At 40.5% G+C, this 20,196-nt stretch overlaps 1 protein-coding gene across 3 annotated transcripts in view; it reads left to right on the forward strand.

Moving 5' to 3' along the window:
* The window catches only part of DCAKD (dephospho-CoA kinase domain containing), a 474,430-nt gene that overhangs the window by 446,353 nt on the left and 7,881 nt on the right, over nucleotides 1-20,196 (forward strand). For all 3 annotated transcript variants that reach the window (XM_044055123.1, XM_044055124.1, XM_044055121.1), the window contains one exon: nucleotides 9,531-9,618. In XM_044055123.1, the coding sequence (XP_043911058.1) occupies nucleotides 9,531-9,618 (88 nt within the window). The remainder of the gene's footprint in view (nucleotides 1-9,530; nucleotides 9,619-20,196) is intronic.

Here is a 20,196-nt window from a genome sequence, read left to right on the forward strand (position 1 = left end):
GTGTTAAACAACACAGACTACATGCAGCATATCACATGCTATTTATGTTTTATTGATGACATCTTTATTGTGTGGGAAGGTGACACCTTGCAGCTTGGAGATTTTATCACTTACCTCAATCAAACAACCCCCTTCCTGAAGTTTACCTCTTTCCATAGCTGTACTTCAACCACTTTCTTAGATATGCAGATTTCCAAGGACACCAACAATAACAGAATCATCACTGATCTATTCAGAAAACCAACGAGGGTTACCTTATTACTGCACAGTAAAAGTCTACATCCTACAAAACCCAAGTATATTGTAGTGAAGTCCCAAGGCTATAGATTAACTAGAAGTGCCACAGAGATGGAACCATTTTTGAGAAACCTGAACAACTTAGAGAATGATTTTTCTAGTGAGAGGCTATGAAAGTCAGATGTTAAAAAATATCCTGGAACCCATTAAAGAACTGAAAAGGACTGAAGCACCTTCACTCAACCTCCCAAGTAGAAAAATGTTAAGTAATTCCACAGAGAATAACAAATGCAAAAATAGCTGCATCCTAACATACACTTTGGATTAACACAGTATCAAAAATATTATTGAAGAAAACTGGGACATTGTCACAGGAAACCCTTTTCTGATTAACATCTTAGGTGAAGCCCCATCATTTGTTTATAGGAAGGCTAGGAACATTAGAAGTTTTGTTGAATTTAAACCTAGACCATATGAGAAAAGCACTAAAATATGTGAAACTAATTGTACAACTCTCATTCACCCACAAACTAGTAAACCATCCACTAGATGTCCCATCCCTCCAGAATCTACTCCAACCCTATCGCACCACCAGACCACTAAGATCCAGCAACAAAAATCACTTGCAGATCACTAAAGCCAATAACTCTGCTGGTGAAGCACTATTCTCTTGCGCCATAGCCAAATTATGGAACTCCCACCCACAATTACCTCTGTACCATCATGCACCTACTTCAAAACTTTACTAAAAGTGCACCTAAAAACATGCTGGCTATACCCTTGCAACTCCCACTGTAATATCACCCACCCCATCCAACCATTACCTTTCTTTCCACCCCACTAACTACCTTGATTATAGCAAGCTCAGATGCTCATAAGCCTATTACTTATTATACAGCAGGAACTTCTTATTGTAACATTTGTTAATGTCTGTTATGTACTTCGCAGATAAAGATTTTAGTTGTCTACTGATGTACTATGTTCTTCATCTGTAAATATGTTTGTAATTAATTGCTATGCTAAATTGTTAATCGCTTTGTAATCCAATGTAACTACTGTCTGTTTATTTTAACTGTGGAGCTTTTCTCCCCGGGCCTCCGCTGAAAATGGACCTACGTCCAGTCGGACACTCCCGATCAACTAATGTAAATAAATAAATACATTTTGTGTATTTATACAGCAAGGTGATAGTTTTTATTGCCCTTATTTAAAGAAAATCATTAAAGCCAGTGCAGGGAGTGACAGTAGCACTGCAAAAGTAATTTACAGGGCACAGTGCAATGAATGTGATGCATTCTATGTGGGCAAGACTGTAAATAAACTCAAGCGTAGGATTTCATGTCATCTGTCAGAAATCAGCTCTGGATGTAAAAATAATGCACTAGCTAAACACCTTTCTCTTCATAAAAGACACACAGGTTTTACGTTCCAGATCCTGGATTTCATAGACATGGGTGATCTTGAAGGAGACATCCCGAATATTCTGGAGAAACATGAATTCATGTGGCAATTAAAGCTGAACTCTTTTAGGAAGCCTGGACTAAACTACTGCTGTTCAATTAAAAGTGCACTGGAACTTAGAAAATTGCCACATTGTTTACATGACTAATTTAATTTATTTTATTTTATTCTACCAGTTGGTTTTAAATACCATTTTAAATCAGTTGTAATGTAAGTGTATATTTTGTTTCCATCGTCATACATACATTTTTTCTTATTTTTATTTTTTTCTGGTTCTTTTATTCCACTTTATTCAAAATAATGTGTAATAACAATACTAACAAATTATACAATTATATATATTTTATAGATTGTTTTTAGGGTTCTTGTACACAGACCTGAAGAAGTCTAGAAGGACGAAAGTGATCTTTGTTTACAATAGGTTATGAAAATAGAAATTGATTTTTACATGCAAAATGTATATGTATATATTTATGTATATATTTTGATTGCCAAATGAACTAAAGTTGATAAATTTCCAGCCATGTAGTATATTTTCTTGGATAAAATCACAGATTTAATAATCTACTTAATAATCTGGTTAAATAAGAGGTACCACATCATTATAAACTTTATTTAAAGTACATAAGGGTTATATATTATTATGACAGCTACTGAGTAGGGCAGGACCAGCTCGAATGTAACAATGATGGGGGAAGGGATGTGAATTTAACATGTGTACCAGTAACACTTTGTTTTATAGCACATTATACAATGACCGCCCATTAATATTCAAAAATGTGCTCGCTGATTGGTCAGCGTGCACGTTGTAAGTCAGAGTTATAGTAATGGAAAAAGGTCCAATTGCCCGGACTTTTTCCATTACTATAACTCTTTTTTTACAGCAACGGAGAAGCAAGCTCTCCGTTGCTTCACACTGTATCGCTATGTTAAATGAGTTTAACATAGCGAGACAGCTTTAAAAAAAGCAACGGAGATTCTCCGTTGCTTTTTTCAAAACTGTCTCGCTATGTTAAATGGGTTTAACATAGCGAACTTTAAAAAGCAACAGTTGCTTTTTTTAAAGCTATCTCGCTATGTTAAGCCCATTTAACATAGCGAAACAGTTTGTAAAAAGCAACGGAGATCTTGCTTTCTCCATTGCTTTTGCCCACAGCTCTAATGTACTGCATAGGCATATGCATGCACAGTACATCAGAACTGCCGCAGAATACCAGACAGCTGCGGAAGGGCAGCAAGGAAGCATTATACAATGCCATTATTTAAGAAAAGTAATTTTTTTTCTTAAATAATGTCATTAATAATAATAACCACTTCTGGGTGTGGGTAATGCTGGATTTACCCACGGTTGGCTTTGTTTGGCCACTCGGCTTCCCTCGTGACCAAACCACACCATCCGTGGGTAAATCAATTACCAAGCGTCAGTATTGCTATAATAAACCACTCTCATGCCTGATAAAAAGTATATATATATATATATATATATATATATATATATTTAGAAAGCTTGAGAGGAAATTATTACTCTATTTTTGTTTTACTTGGATCGCTTGTCTGTGTACTTAATAAAGGATTTTCGACTGGAAACAGACTGTCTGCCTTGCTTGGATTACTTTCAAATATTTAGTAATGCTGTACAATTATATATTTTCTGTTATAATTTTTTGTTTTGGTTTTGTTTTGACTTAAGACGAGTTTAAGTTTGCTACATCTACTACTGTCTGATTAATATACAGTGGTTAGCTAGAAATATATGGACTGATAATCTTCCACACAGAGAAGTTTCTTACACTGTTTTGTTTTTGGACCCACTACACTTTAATGGGTTGTTTTGAGACTTTGGGGATACCACGGAGATTACTTGTTTTTCAATTATCATAACATCTAACTACATCACCATGCTATGTATCCAATCTTACTTGTAATTGTGTCTGTCCATGAGAACTGTGAGTTACAATCTTACTTGTAATTGTGTCTGCCCATGAGAACTGTGAGTCCCTACTAGGGAACATTACTAAACCAATGTACATAAGATATATTACCACTTTGTTTTTATATATTCTAATTGTTTTTTAACTTCTTATGTAACCTTTATATGTCTGTCCATGAGAACTATGAGTCCCTACTAGGGAACACTTCTAAACCAATGTACATAAGGTATATTACCACTTTTTTTATATATATTCTAATTGTTTTCTAACTTCTTGTGTAAACTTTTGTATGTTTGACTATGTGGAGCTTTTCTCCCCGGGCCTCTGCTGAAAATGGACATGTATCCAGTCAGACTATCCCGGAAAACAAATGTAAAATAAATAAATAAAATAAATAAATCTTGACAGAACAAACCCCTGTATACATGGGCAAAGAAGGGTCAACCTGTCTTTAAGCAAACCACTGCACATTGGTTTCCTCTGGTATTGTTTTTTGCTTTACCCACCATGGCAAGCCTAATCCAGGTAGGGTAAAGGCACATTCAACCAGGGCTTTTCCTTGTCAGTAGCATATTGGAAATGAGTGGACTCTAGAAGTATTCTAGAGGTAGTAATGTGGTCCTCTGTCTATACCTTTATGAACTACTACAAGCTGGATGCCTTTTCTAAATCCAGAGCAGGCTTCTCTAGGACCATTCTCCTGGGGTTCTTAGACCTTTATTATCCTTCTTCCTCCCCAGTTGGGTAAGCTTTGAGAATCTACCCTAGGGTTACCACCTTTTCAAATGCCCAAAGTGGGACTTTTTGTGTAGGAACATGAGATTTTGCAGGACAAAACCTACCTGCGGCTAGTGCAAACGACAGAACTTCACTTTTTTTGTTAAAATAAAAGCTTACTCTTGTAGCATTTTAGTTGTTTATACTATTTCATGTAATATTTAGGTGTTTTACATACAAAACAACTGTTTCATGCAACTGTTAATATTTTTTATCCAAAAATTTCAGAACATTTGCCATTTGTAAGTTTTTTAAGCAGAACACAACTGCCAAAAGGGGGATAGGTGGTAACCCTAATCTACCCATATGCCAGTGTTTTTAGTAGACGTAGTACAGTTGTATAAGTCCTACTTACCTGTAATAGTAAATGTTCATAGCACACGGTGCCCTATTGGGAGTACCCACCCAACATCCCCTTTTTTTGGCTGTAAATAGTTTGGGATGGAGTTGCAGTTGAGTTATACTCAGCAGCTTTTTGTTGTATGAATGTGTGAATTTTGATTTGGAACAGCAGGTGTTTAAAAGCTTACATTTTCATTTTCCTTTCCTTCTGGACCCTACAAAACTGAGAGGGTCCTGTCTGTGAGTCTGAAAGGCAGTCCTTGTACTCTCAGATGATTGGTCCATTACAGCTACAGACAGACAGGCAGCAGAAGGAGTTCTGAGCTTTGGTAGACTGTCAGAGATAAGGTAACAGGCCACTACTTCCCATATGCCAGCAAGGCAGTGTGTTCTGTGAGCATCTACTGTTGCAGGTAAGTGGTACTTTTGGTGTATGAATTCATTTTTCATGTACTGTACACCCTTTGGGAGGAAGTGGATGCCACCATCACAGAAGAAAGAAGACTGGGCATTTCACACTTCCTTCCAGCACAACACACTAACACAGTAATCATTTACATATCAAGTTATAGAATTAAATACATTTTCTTACATTCATGGAGTCATATGTGGTAAGCGTAACACAAGACATTTGTTAGGGCTATCAAATATGCTTAAATGACTAGAAGGAAATGTAACACAATATTATTGGTATAGGCAGGTTTGTGGTTATGTGCACTTGTTGTGAGTTCTGAGCGACCTGTTCTCTTGTTAGAGCATGTTGACATTGTATGGGGTTGTGGTGGTGATAATAGGGATTTGTCTACCTTAGCAGGACTAAAACCAACAAAACTGAAGTAACATAAAAAAAAATAAGAACCCCTCAGCTTCTAGCGTCATTTCCCCTCCTCCTTCTCCCAAAACGTTAAAAAAAAAAAAATGTTTACAAAGGAGGAAAGGGAGTCATCTACTGAAACACAAGTTTCTAGACTATGTGTAAGTGGTGAGAGACGGTCCTAGTAGAGCTTCGGAGTTGGATTTAGTTTTGAGGGTTAGTATGTTTTCCTCTTTCCTAGGTTGAGCTTCCTAGGATTGCTCTCTACAAACTCCCTTCTTCCAGGTCTTTACACCCCAATTTCCTCCCACAGGTCTGTTTCCTTGGATATTGGTTACATGAAACTGTCCAAGGCTTTGTTGCATGTAGATGGAGTCGGTTCTCATCCCTTCCCCTTCTCATTCTGGGTCAGGCATGGATAATGGCTTCCTTCCCTCCTCTCAGCCAGTTTCCTCAGTGGGTATGGCTGCAGCTTCAATTATGTTGAGCCTCCTTAGTACACCGATAGGCCTGGTACATTCTTTGCCAGTGTTGCTCTCTGTGTATTTGGTGCTCTGTTCAATGCCTTTGGTGTCGACTCTCTGTCTGGGCTTGGACCTGGATTCAGAGGTTCAGCACTGAGGTGGCACTGATGTCCTTGATGTCAGCCTTGATGCTACAGTTCTCAGCCTTTGAGCTGTTTGGCCAAAGATCATCAGTGTTGACATCAACACTGGAGGGTTTGGTGAGAGGGCAAGCGCTGTTTCCATGTCAGTTCATGTTCCCAACAGTCCAAAGATCAGTGCCAGCACTGTAGTGCCCAGACTTTCTGTGTCACTGCAGGCATCAGAGCCAATCTTGATTCCCATTTTGCAACCAAAATTGCATAGTCTTTCTCCAGAATCTGTTTCACTAACAGCCATATGCAGATCCATCCCAAATCTGAGCCTGAGAGAAGTTCTTGGCTTTGGGTAGAAGGTGTTTTTCTTGGGTTCTTTTGCCCCTGTGATCGTGGAGCAACAGGTCTCCCCTACTGGACTTGAGCCCATTCAGCCCCTCATGGCGGGGGAGTCCTCAGAACTATATGGGTTGAAAGCTGTCTGGAGCGTTACTTGGGTCCTTAAGTGGCACACAGCTATGGGAACATTTTGTGATGACCCTAACCCCATCCTGGAGAGAAGATGAGTTATCTTTAACATTGCAGAGGCCTACAGTGCCTTAACCTGTGGAGATATATGTTTCTGTGCACAAGAAAAGAAGGCTTCTGCCTATTGATGGGCTAGATGAGTCAGCTGTCCCCTGCCATAGTCACACAGCTGCATCACCACCACTCCTCTGAGGATAAGTAGCAGCAGGCTGTGAGCTTTGGCCTGCCCTCTTGCACTGGCCCTCAGGACACCAGAGCTCATGGCAGCTTTGGTATTTTTGATTCTCTTACAAGATATCTTGTGAGGTTTCACAAGTGGATATTGAGGACTCGGTGGAACCAGTGCTGGGATCTGATGTCATTGGAACAAGTGCTGAGATGTGATGTCAGTGGAACATGTGCTTGGATCTGATGTCATTGGAACAAGTGCTGGGTTCTGATGTTGGATAATATTAGAATTTGTCAAGCACATTGGAGACACCTGGAATGCTGGCTTATTAACTCATATCTTGTCCATGCAGCCCCTTTCAGTTTCCAAACTCCCAAGGGACTACCGCCACAGATGCTTCAGCCCTGGGGTGGGGTGGTGTTATCAAGGGTAGATGGTCCTATATGTTTGTTCACAGACTGATGTCAGCCTATGCATCAATATTCTACAGACGTGAATGGTCCTGTGTACCCTGTACACTCTTCTGGAATCCCTTCTTCAAGAATTCAGTGCCATTCACTGTGACAACATGGCAGTGTTATGTTATATCATGAAGCAGGCAGGAACTCATTCTTACCATTTTTGCCAAGATCTGATTAGGTTATTGGATTTGCCATATCTTTGTTTCACTTTCTGGTAACTTCTCACATTCTTGGAGAAGAAGTCATTTCCCTGTTGGACAGGATCAGCAGATGTCTGCTGAAGCTGCATGACTAGTCCCTTAGCTGAATGTTTGTGATATCTTTGTTTCATGGATGGGGGAAGCCTTGCTGAAACCTGTTTGCCTCCCTGACCAATGCCAAGTTCAGCAACTTCCCTTCCCTTATCCCCCCCCCCCAGAGACAGTGGCTCAGGGACAATTTAGCCCATGAATGGCCTCCATTTAACTTTTAAGCCATTTCCCCATTTCCACTCATTTTCAGGTTTATATAGAAGAGAGTCACAGTTCCACTATGACATCAACAAGTTTGGCTCCCCTTGCTGTGGCATAACCACCTGGAGAAGCCTGTAAGGTTGAAGCTTTAGACCCTGCTAACTCACCCCTCTGGCAACCCTCATCTCGACCTTCATGTTCTTGAGTTAACTCTGTTTTGTAGTTCTGATGGTGGCCAGGGATGCAGATTACCCTACCAGGATAGCCCAAATCCTTATTTATGTCCACAGACCCAACAACAAAAAATGTGCAGAAGCAAATAAACACATTTATTTCAGTTTCAGTCTTGGAAAAAGGTTTGAACTCCTTTTTTGCTTTACTTCCTGCAGTGCCAGATTAACTTATCTGTACTTCCATCATAGTCTGCATGGTTACTGTCTGTAATTTCTATTATAAGTTACAGAATTCTTCCTTGGTTTCTTTAAAGGTTAGTGAGGCATTTCTCAGTGGCACCTTCTCTCATCAGGCTTCCACTTGGGGAGCTTGTTCTGCCATAGTCTTTAATTTGTTCTAGAAATGCTTACTTCCCTTATGAGCCAGCTTCTAGTGTAGAGATGAACTTTCTGCCCTGGAAGGCCCCTTTGTTTGGTAGCTATTACTTCTGAGATTTAGACCTTGTGTATTGATCCTCCACACCTGGTCTTCCATAAAAATATGGTAGTCCTGGAAACTAATCCTACCTGTATTCCCATGTGACCATGCAACCTAATCTCAAGCGATCTATTAATATTCCAGTATTCCTTTCCAACTCTACTAAAAAAAACAAAAACATCTGTTGTATTGTATGGATATGCATAGGCAATTATACTTTTATCTAAGTAGGATTCACATTGTTCATTTATCTCCTAACAAACTGGGCACAAATATTTTCAAGCCTGCCTTGTCTATTTGATTAACTGAGTGTGTGAGTTTTTTTAATTATAAGTATAACAAGGTGTTGCCATTTGAGCTGAGAATTCATTCCAAAAGGGATGTAGCTGTCTTGCAAGCCAAGTTTTTAAGAATGCCTCCATAGATGACATTTATCTTGGCGTGTCCCTAAGAACTTTCACAAGGCGGTTCAAACTGGATGTGGCATCCAGGTCTCAGTCCACCTTTGGAGCCACCATTATTCAGAGTATTCTTTCAATAGGTAACCCAAGTAGACTGGAGACTCTGTACTAGTGGTTGAGGATTAAGAACCAGACCATGTCAGACTAAAAAGGTATGTACTTACTGTAATGGTAGATTTGCATGGTCATGATTCAGTCTGTTCAACATCCCTGGTGACCTTTCCATGGCTTGGTAAGGGAGGGGTCCCTCCTGGATAGTATTGGTACGTTACAGAGTGTTGTGTGTGTGGCTCATCAACAATATATCAGAAGGAAAATGTTGATGTGCACAACATATGGAAAAATGGGTGGAACTGAAGCCTGAGCACATTTATCAGTGACCCAAAGTTTGCCCAGTCCTAGTGGCTGAGGAGGTTGAACCATGACCATTGCAGATCTATCATTATGATAAATATATAACTTCTAGCCTACCAGTATTACTTTGGCTGATGGATTTTCCCAGGTTTATTTCAAGAAGAGGAAGAGCGTTTTGACTTTGATTTTTTTTTTATTTGATGTTTCGTATTTGAAAAGAAGACCTGTTATTTATATCAGTAGAAATTTTATTTAAAAACAACATCATTTTTAATCTGTACTTTTTTCCTTCAGGTTATCGATATGTTATTTTGGATGTGCCCCTTCTGTTTGAAACCAACAAGCTGAGAAAGTTATTGAAGCGCACAGTGGTGGTTTATTGGTATGTTGGTGTTTTCCATTTAATTTTCCCAGTGTATCCCACCTGTTATTAGAAGCTGGGCCCTGCTTCTGTCCATCTTGTACAGCTAAGAGTTACAGCTGTGTAACAAGATCAGGAAGGAATGGTTTAGGATCAGACAACAGGTAGTGAGTGTGATGAGATTTGTACCTGTTATCTGACTCTAACATTGAGGACCCTACCTTTTGAAACTTGTGGCTATGTTCATCTTTCCACCATTCAGAATTTGGCTTCTTTTTATAGAGTGTTTGGCATTCGTTAATGACCTCACATCCGTGACATTGTACATCATCAACACTCCTCCCCCAAGTCTGACAGTTCTGTTTTGCTCCTTGCGTAGTTCACATCTTAATACTTGCTGCCCTCAGGATAGTTCCAGTACTCACATGTCCTTTACTTTAAGCTTCTTTCTGTTCTTTAAATTTCTGTTGAAATACTTGCTAGCTTTGCATTTTCCATGGTGTGTTATTGAAGTTATTGCACTGGAATTGGTGGGAAGGTTCTCTTTGAAGCCCCAGGATTATGTCATAGCCTTGCCACGTGGAGCATCTCTCTGAGGACTGATCAAGGCCTCTTTCTTTTTGTAGTAAGTCTGCATTGAGAACAGGCGTCTGGTCATTGCAGGTCTTGATCTTCTCCTCAACTGACAAGAAATGTAACCCATGTTAATCCACCACTGCAGCAGAGACTTGCAGGGCCATGAGTACTTCATTAGCTCCCTCCCTGAAGTTACATCCCTGTGTACCATGCCATCCATCCCCACCATCATCATCACCACACCATCAACTCTCTTTTCCCATTTTATACATGGGGTTGAGATGTCTTGTCAGCTGTCACAATCTCTCTTGGTTCGATGCCACTCTCCTACCTTCTTTGATGGTCATCCTTGACTGTTGCAGGTCTTCTCTTACACAATCCACCCACGTCTTTACTTGACATGCTAGTTTCCTCTTGCTTTCTTCCGTTCTCCTCCCAAATTTACTTCACCAGATTGTCTTCTGCCTTCTTGCATGTGGGCCTGAACTACTGTAATCTGTTTTTTTTTTTACCTTCTTTGCAAATGGAAGTACTTGGGTTTCTGCACTGATATCCTCAGTTATTTATCTGTCCTGCAGTGTGCATTCTACAACCCATATAATGCACTTCATGCAACACACTTCATCTACATCACCTCTAGCTTCCTCAGCTGCTATGCCTTCACTGGCTAAATTTCTGAAACATACGACAATACTGGTCACTCCAGTGTTTTGTACACTTTTCATTTGGTGTTCTTCTGTAACACACTACCCCTTACACTTTCAACTACAGCCCCTTTGATTCTGGCTTTTTGTCCTCATACAGACTTCCTTTCTCCTCAACTATCCCTTCCAGATACTTGAAGTGGGTAACCTGTTCTGTTATTTTCTCTTCGGTCTCAAATTTCAGCTTCTTTTGATTTCCCCCATTTGCTGCCATTACAACTGTCTCATCTGTACACAGTTTCACGTAGTGTGTCTTCAATTTTTTATTCTAATCCCTATCTTTTGTTGAAGTTCGTGTTCACAGTCTGCTTGTAATGCTACATTATTTGCATGCAGCAGCTTTGTTGTTCTGCCCTCTCTGTACCGATTGCTAATGTAGTTCATCATCAGTACGAACAGCAGTGAAACCTGATGCACACCTACTCCTTCTGGGAACTCTTCTGTGAGTACAAACACTGTGCATACTTGTGTCCACACCAAGCCTAGTCTAGATTTCAAAGATGTTCAAGTCCATTCTTTCCAGAATAGACTTTTCTTAACATGGGATTAAGAAAAAGAGGTATAAAAAAGTTCTGTTATTTCAAGGTAATATTTTATTATTCTGTATTTTTTCTTATGCCCCAGAAAGGAGGCTAATGGAGATCGGTTCTGAATCTTTTGAGTCTCAACAAACATTTAAAGAAGTTTAGAATGGCGACTCCCCAAACCCTGGGGCGTTTGCTTTCTTCATGGGTCCTGGATGGTAACTCTGTATATGAAGAATGTTTTTTGTTCATTACAGTTTTCAAACTCCTTATAAGATTTCTCAAATTTTAACTATATCATCAGCATTGCCTGTTTGCAGTCTTCCCCTTTGGTCTAGCAGCTGCTCCCATAGTAAGCTTCCAAGTGGCTTATGTCTACGATAATAGCTTTCATGCTGCAGGCTGTTCATATTTACACTTATCTGAGTGATTACAAACCCATTCATAGACGTGATCATGTGAACATTTCAAGGATGACCCCCCCATCTGTGTTCCTTTAGACTTAAATTAAAGAGAAGTAGGCAACAACAGCAGACAGTATTTCCTAAAGCTTTGCTTGATTTGTTGCAACAGGTGCCTACAGGAAACCATTAGATCTTCCTTTATGAAGTCCTATATGTTTAAATGGAAAATATTTATTTTTTGGTGACAACAGAAGGGCCTTTCTCCTCTACACATAGACTAACCTAGGGTTGCTAGACTATTTTTCTCACCTCCTCTAGGTTAACAGTGGTTCTGTATTGAAGTACATTACACTATCTTGTTGTCTTGTCTCCCTTGTTAACCTTTCTGCCTTCTTTTGCTGCTGTTGATTTGTTCCTAAAGGGAGGACAGACTAGAAACAGTGTGTGAAGTGAAGTGAGAGAGACTTTGGTAAAGGTAATGAGGGATATTGTTAAAATTAATGACAGATTCATGGTAATCAGACTAACAGTGTGTGGAGAGGGCATTATTCATAATCTCACCCTGTGCCTCATAGCAGGGTTGTGACAGCAGGAAGAGGAGTGTATTCAGGCAGAAGCAGCTGAGTCTACTCGATAAAGCAGGTCAGTATGAATTGTTGTTAATAGGGGGACCTGAATGCTCATATCAGGACAGACAGAATTAGATATGAGGGCTTTCTGAGTCGACATAGGTGTAGGGCACCAGGAACAAACAAGAAGAGGCCATTCTAGACTTCTGTCTGGCAAATGGCTTGAGGGTGGGCAGCACATGGTTCAACAAGAGAGACACTCACAAGATAGCATACAAGATTGGCCAACATACAACTTAGGTAGACTTTCTCCTTGTAAGAAGAGTACATTTGGGGTTAGAATTATTGATTGCAAAGTCATTCCCAGTGAAACAGCTGGGCCACAGCATAAACCACTGGTGGCCACAATCAGCTGCAACCAGTGGTCAAATAAGGCCCTAATATCAACAGAAACTAGGCCAAAGATATGGAAGTTGATTGGGGTGAAAGCACAAGAGTTCAAGGAATTACTCAGGGCTCTAGCATCTCAGGAATAAGAGAAAATAGGTGTTGTTGAAGAAGAATGTCAGCGTCTCAAAACAGCATTTTTGAGGACTATAGAACAGCTATGCAACTGAGCCAAGTATGGAAATGAGGTGCATAAGGAAAGCTGGTGGTGGAATGCACAAGTCTAGGAAGTTACCAAAAAAAAGAAGGAGTGCAGGAAAAAGTGGTGAATAGAAAAGATAGACCAGGCTGAAAAAGGAATCCTGATTGGCTAATAAAGAGGCTAAGAGAACAGTTGCAGTTGTAAAGAACAAGGCATCAGAGGCACTCTACCAGGTTCTGGAAAGTTACTCAGTAGATGACTCAAAGAAACTCTATGAGGTTGCAGGGCAAAGACAGAAAGATAGAGGATATTCATCAGACACCTTTCATAAGGGATGCCAGCAACAACCTGCTCACCAATCCACAGAACATCAAAGGCTGATGGAAGGAGTACTTCCAGCAGTTTCTGAATGAAGAAAACCCAAAAGAAACTGTACTGCCCAAGACACAGCCTATGATGAAAGAAGAAGAGAAGCTTAGGAGGGTACTCATGGCAGTATTGAGAGAAAGGTATACCCAGATGACTGGAGAATAACCATTCTAGTGCTGGTGTACAAGAACAAACTGGGCATTCATAACTGGAGGAAGTAGAGAGGTAATGAACGTCTGTTACACTGCATGAAAGTGATGGATAGGGTAACTGATAAATGAATATACAGAATAAAAGCAAGGAAAACGGAGATGAGCAGTGTTAGATTCTGATCAGGATGCAACACAACTGACCCAATGTTTATAGTCAGATGGATAGTTGTGAAGAAACTAGAGATGAGAAAGGAGTCCGACTGGGTACACCTTAACTTGGAGAAAGCATATGATAAGATCTCAAAAAAGCGAATTTGTGCAGTCCTGCGACTGTAAGTCCTGGAAACATTAATAGAATTAGTGCAAGCTATGTACAAGGACTCAATCACACAAGTACAAAAGGTGCTCAGATTAACAGGGGCATTTCCAAGTAGAGTGAACGTGCTTCATGGTTTAGCTCTGAACCATGGCTATGACTGGCATAGGCTAAGACTGGCATCTGTACTGTCCAAATTAAATAAGTCACAAAATTGTTTCTTATAAAACCCAGAAAAATAGTAGTCTTAAAACTACAAGCCTACAAAACTACAAGTAACAAGCCTTTGGAACACTACCTGAGTTTCATGATTTTTGGAATTTATTGTGACAGAGCTCATCAGCGAAGTTTTAAGACTACTATTTTTTCTGTTTTTTATTTTTTCCTCAACATTCATGTTGGTGAGATTGGAACCAGACATATTCCTGCGTGTGTTCATTTTTTAAATAGTGTCTTATCATACCATAAGCCATACAGACGATAAATGATGAGGTGTATGGCATTTACCACCAAGATTTTACAGCGTGGAGTCACAGGTCTAACAGCCACCAGCTGACAATTACAGCTTGCCACTATTTAATCATTTTCTCCTTGTAGTTCAAGTAAAGTGATACAGTAGAAGGTTTTGCAGGACTGGGCAGTTCATTGTTTGACAAACTAGATGCTTGGGTGTCCCTTTCCATGAGCATTTCCTGTAAATTATGAACTGCTAGAAAGACAAGAATGGAGCTAATTATGTGCTGTTGACTTTAGTTCCCCACACAACTGCACTGACATCCTTTCTTCCAGGATTAGCTTTTCTATTAGTGGTCAGTTGTAAGGTGAATGAAGCTGCAACTTATCAAACACAGCTGAGCAAGTTGCAGCTCACCAGTCTCAGTTTGTTATAAAGAGTCATTGCCAGCACTGCTTCTGTTACAATACCTGCAGTAATTTGGTTTTCTGTAATTTTCACTTTTCTCTGTGGTTGTGAAACCATGCAATTAATATAGTAATAAGGGGATGTGAGGGTGAAATCTCCCACATGGAGTTGTACCTGACACAAATATTTTTATTATGTCTTATATCCAGACGAAACTGCACCTGTTTGTTTTTGTCTTATGGATTCATCTTGACATAACTCAGTGATTCATAATGGAACCTCCAAATCTTTCTGCCTTCTTCGTCTTATATAATTAATTCTCCATTCCTTCGAAGTGTATACCAAATTCTTTGTTAAAAGAATATATTTTCCTCTGAAAGTGTTTGTCTTTAACACATCTTATTTAAAAAAAAAAATTCTATCTCCATGATATACCCATCTCTATGTCCTTTAGGACGTACAGCTTGACAGTTTTCCTGTATCTACTAGAAAGGCATTTAGCAAACCCCTGATGTAATCCCACTTGCTCCACCCACGCTATAGCAAATTTTATGTTTCATAGGATAGTCCCGTTCGATTCTCGGCTGGAGCGCCTTCTGTGTGGAGTCTGCATGTCCTCCCCGCAGTCGAGTGGCGTTTGAAAGACATGCATAGAATGGGTGTGCCTTCGTTGAAGGTTGGGCGTCGAGCTGGCACCTCGGCACTGTAATAATCTACTGCCAATCATTAGCGGACCAGAGTTCCGCTTTGGTGACCCCTAACCGGGAAAAGACGAAAGAAGAAGAAGGATTGTTACCACACTGTCTTACTATTAACAGCTGAAGCTTCTACTTCATATTATTATGTCATTATGCCCTGCTTCTAAACTGTACCTCTGTTTTGTCACATTGGTGTGTCCAGATACAATAAATTAATCAAGGCTTCTTTCTAACTTCTTACAGTTACCTTGTTCTTATGTATGTTTGTCTTACTTCCCCAGTAATCAAAAACACCTACACATATTTCACAGTCTCTGGACTATATTTGTTGAAAAGTATATATTCCTTAACGTGTTATTTTTAACTTTAGTATTGTTTACAGAAATATCAGTATTCTTGCACTGAGTGTAGTAGTCCCCATGAATTCCTTTTGGCATTTAAGTCAGCACTGTTACCCACTGTTGTTTGTTCCCCAGTCTCTGGATGAGCTTGTCCTAGTCCTGCAACTTGGATCCTGCTCCTAGGATAGTGCATTACTGTACTCATTTGTAGCCAGAAGATGAATGTGTTCCCTTATGGTCTTCAGCAAATGCAGATCCTCCTTTATGATAATGATACCCTGTCTACAGTCAGCATAGAAATGGTGATAGTCAAGCTTCCAAAACAAGCTAAACCAGGAATGTCAGTGTTTTCTGTCAGCATGAAGAACATACTAATGGAGAGATTCTGACATCACGATTCCTAGCCTGTCATGAAGCTCAGTGACACCTTACTGAATGGTTTGTGTTGCTTAGTTCAACATAGCAGTGTCATTATTATTGTTATTATTATTATTATTATTATTATTGTTATTATTATTATTATTATTGTTATTATTATTGTTATTATTATTATTATTATTATTGTTGTTATTATTGTTATTATTGTTATTATTGTTGTTATTATTATTATTATTATTATTATTATTATTATTATTATTATTATTATTATTATTATTATTATTGTTATTATTATTATTATTATTATTATTACCATGGGTTGGTACTACTATTTATACCATGTATTTTAATCCTTAAGACTTGTATTTTTATCCCCTGCTTGTTTGGAGTTCACAGTGTTCTTCTGTACTAGTGAGGTAAGTTCTGTGGTAGGGGAGTGAGCCTTAAAGCTGTTGCTGTTCAGGGAGACTTATTTAACATACTTGTAACCACGTCCCTCTGGCATGCTGGGCTGACATCACAAGAGGAGGCATGCAGTGGTATTGCAAGGGAAGTTCCCATTCACTTCCAAGGTGACATATTCCTCAAGTTCTCATGCCTGTACATTGTAGCAGTACCAGGTTACAATATAATGCTTTACCTTTGGTGTGCTGTCTCACCTTCCTCCCAGGAAGAGGAAAGAAGGTGCCTGCATCATCATTCCTCTTCCTCAACAACAGCTCAGACACCTGAGCCGCTAACCGACCTTGGGTCAACTGGGTCATAGTAGGGCTTTATCACTATACACTAGTGATGCTAGTGAAAGGGCAGTGGCTTTTGTGACTTAAGTGTTTCAGACCACATTGCACTGGCAAGATTAACTCACGTGTTATTTTTAACTTTAGTGCTCTTTGGATGAGCCCTTTCCTTATTTTTCCTTGCAACTTGGATCCTGCTCCTAGGATAGTGCATTACTGTACTCATTTGTAGCCAGAAGATGAATGTGTTCCCTTATGGTCTTCAGCAAATGCAGATCCTCCTTTATGATAATGATACCCCGTCTACAGTCAGCATAGAAATGGTGATAGTCAAGCTTCCAAAACAAGCTAAACCAGGAATGTCAGTGATGTCCTTCAAGGATGCATCTGCAGTCATAACAAATGGGTTGTCCTGTCGTCAGGCAGCCCCTCGGTCGGCCGGATTCCAAAGTCTGGGTCCGGCCGCTGATGTCGCACTTCACCCGACGTCATCTCTGCTGGTCTTCGGGTATAAAGGCATCAGCCGACGCCATTTTCCCCAGTCTTTCTTGCCGCGTGGCGCCCAAAGCAGAAGCTGTTCGCAAGTGCCGGTCGGTCAGATCCAGAGATTACTACTACCGAATACTACTTGAAGACTTCTAAAAGCTAAGTACCCCATTGGGGACTCTTTCTTGCCTCAGCCGATGTCAGAAAAAGTAAATAACTGTTTAACTTGTGAAACAAATACCTCATAAAGATTTTCACTCCTACTGCCTACGGTGTTTAGGCCCGGACCACGACGTAGCGGCCGGTTTAGCCTGTGCTACCTACAACCGACGAACGCTTAGGCGCGGTCGGAGTTTGCTGAACAGTTTTTCGGCTCAGATTTTGCGTACATTATGCCGTCGGATCCTCCGACTACCCAAATTGTTAAAAAGCAAAGAAAAAGACCGACACTCGCGGTCCGCGGTTTCGGCGAAACCACGGTTAAGCAAGTCATGAGTGTCTCGGTTTCGGCGAAACCGAGAAAACGGGTCAATCTTCAGCCGAATCCATGACTACTACTGAGGCTCCTGCTACCTTAGTTGAATCGGCCTCTGAAGTTTTGCCTACTACTGTGGTTCCTAGTGAATTATCAGACACCATCCCTTTGGATGTCTCTACCCCAGCACGTGGTGCTGCTAGGCCTCCTGCAGCCATGTCTATAAAGGCCTTTGCCAGGGCTAAAGCAGCCAAAACTGTTAAATCAGTGCCTGTTAAGACCCCCTCACATAGGCCCACTTCTAGTTCACAAATGCTTACTCTGGCAGAGGATTTAATCTCCTTAATTAGGGATCCCAATCTCACCCAGACAGGGCCTCTCAGCCTCCAGAAAAGAGACCTAGAGCAGAGCCCCCGAGCCAGTGTCCTCTGATGATTCTTGGATGACTCAGACATTACAGATCAGCCAGAGGCTCCTTTTCTACTTATGAAGATTCCGATGCTGAAGAATCTATTCCATCTGCCTCTCCACCAGAGGAATTTTCCTTTGGGAAACCTTACATGCCATGAGAGAACAATTCCAATGGCAGGGACAAGATTTCTCAGATTCAAGAATATGGCTTAGGACCTTTCTGCACTTACCACAACATAGGCCCTTAGCTATACCTCCAGTTCTGCCTGTTGTGGATGATGCATTTAATGATGTTTGCACTGCTCCTGATACTTTACCTCCAGCCCCTGCCAAACCAGATAGATTTTACAGGGTGCCAGACACTCATCACCACCTATACAAGGCCCCACTTGCAGATCCTGAGACTATATCCCAGGGGCCTAAGGCAGTAGCTTTGACCTCAGCAAAAACCCTCTCCTTCTGAAAGGGAATCCAGGTCCTTAGAGAGATGGGGAAAAAGTTTACACCTCTGCTACTCTCTCAGCCAGAGCTTTAAACTGTCAGTTTCACATGATCCAATACCAAGAGTTTATGCTTGATCAGTTAACTAGAAGCTGTCCTCTGATGACTCCGTAGATAAGAAATATGTTTTAGAAATGGTGAATAACATTCAGCAGGTTAGTAACCATTCTTTAAAATGTGGCTATGATGCACTGGAGGCTTCATTTAGATCAGCCATGACTGGCACAGTGATAAGAAGGCATGCATGGTTGAAGGAACAGGTTTTGCGGATCATGTTAAAGCAAAGCTGTTAGATGCTCCTATGGATAAGGCCAGTCTATTTGGTACACCTGCTCAGCAAGTAATGAAGAAAATGGAAGAGAAGGCAAAATCTGTACAAACAGTTAAGGATTTCTTACAGGTTCAGCCCCAAGGTTTAGCAGGAACTGGCCTGCCAAAATTGATCCTTTCCAGACTCCTCAAAATCTCAAAGAGGCAGGAATAGACGCTCTAGAGGCAGAAATCAATCCAGAGGAGGTGCCTATAGAGGACGCCAGTGGCAAGGCAATAACCAGAGAGGCACAGACACAACCACTGCCACTGCAACAGGACAATCACAGTGACTTGACTATGACACCGCCTACCAGGGAGCAAATAGCAGCACCTTTAGGCGGAAAGTTAGCCTTATTTTCGAAAATTGGCACTATATCACAAAAGACAAGTGGATTTTGCAAACCATAGACCAAGGCTACAGGTTCCACTTCCACACCTTACCAGCATAAAGAGGAATGCCAAACCTACCTCCAAATCAAAAAACAGAAGCTCTAAAGCAGATAGCTCAATTAACAAAGATGAGAGCTGTGGAAAGAGTACCAATAACACAACAGGGCAAAGGATTCTACTCCAGACTCTTCCTAGTACCAAGAAAAGAGAAAAGTTGGAGACCTATTCTCGACCTGTCTGTCTTAAACACATACATCATTGTACCAAAATTCAAAATGCTGACCCTACAGCAACTTCTTCCCATGCTGGGCAAGGAGTGTTGGCTGGTAACTCTAGATCTCAAGGAGGCATACCTGAACGTCCCCATACGACCAAATTGCAGAAGATACCTCAGATTTCTTGCAGGATCAGAGCATTATCAATTCTCAGCATTGCCCTTTGGCTTATCTACTGCCCAGAGTATTCACAAAATGCCTGGCATCAGTAATCGCTCATTGCAGGCTACAGGAATCCAAATTTATCCATACCTGGGCGACTGCCTGTTACAAGCGGACAACAAAAGCAAGCTGACAACAGATTTACAAAGAGTCATTTGCTTACTACAAGCCCTGGGATACACAGTCAATTTAAAAAGTCAAGACTGATACCATCCCAGACAAGAACATTCTTGGGTGCGGAATTGGACACAGTAAAACAAATGGCATTCCTAACTGCAGAAAAACAAGCACAACTCCTCTTTACTTCTTGGCATTAACAAAGCAGTACAAACTAACAGCAAGAAAGGTACTGCAGGCCTTGGGCTTCA

The sequence above is a fragment of the Protopterus annectens genome, chromosome 13.part0 (assembly GCF_019279795.1).
Source record: "Protopterus annectens isolate FY-2018-M chromosome 13.part0, PAN1.0, whole genome shotgun sequence".
Classification (NCBI taxonomy): domain Eukaryota; kingdom Metazoa; phylum Chordata; order Ceratodontiformes; family Protopteridae; genus Protopterus; species Protopterus annectens.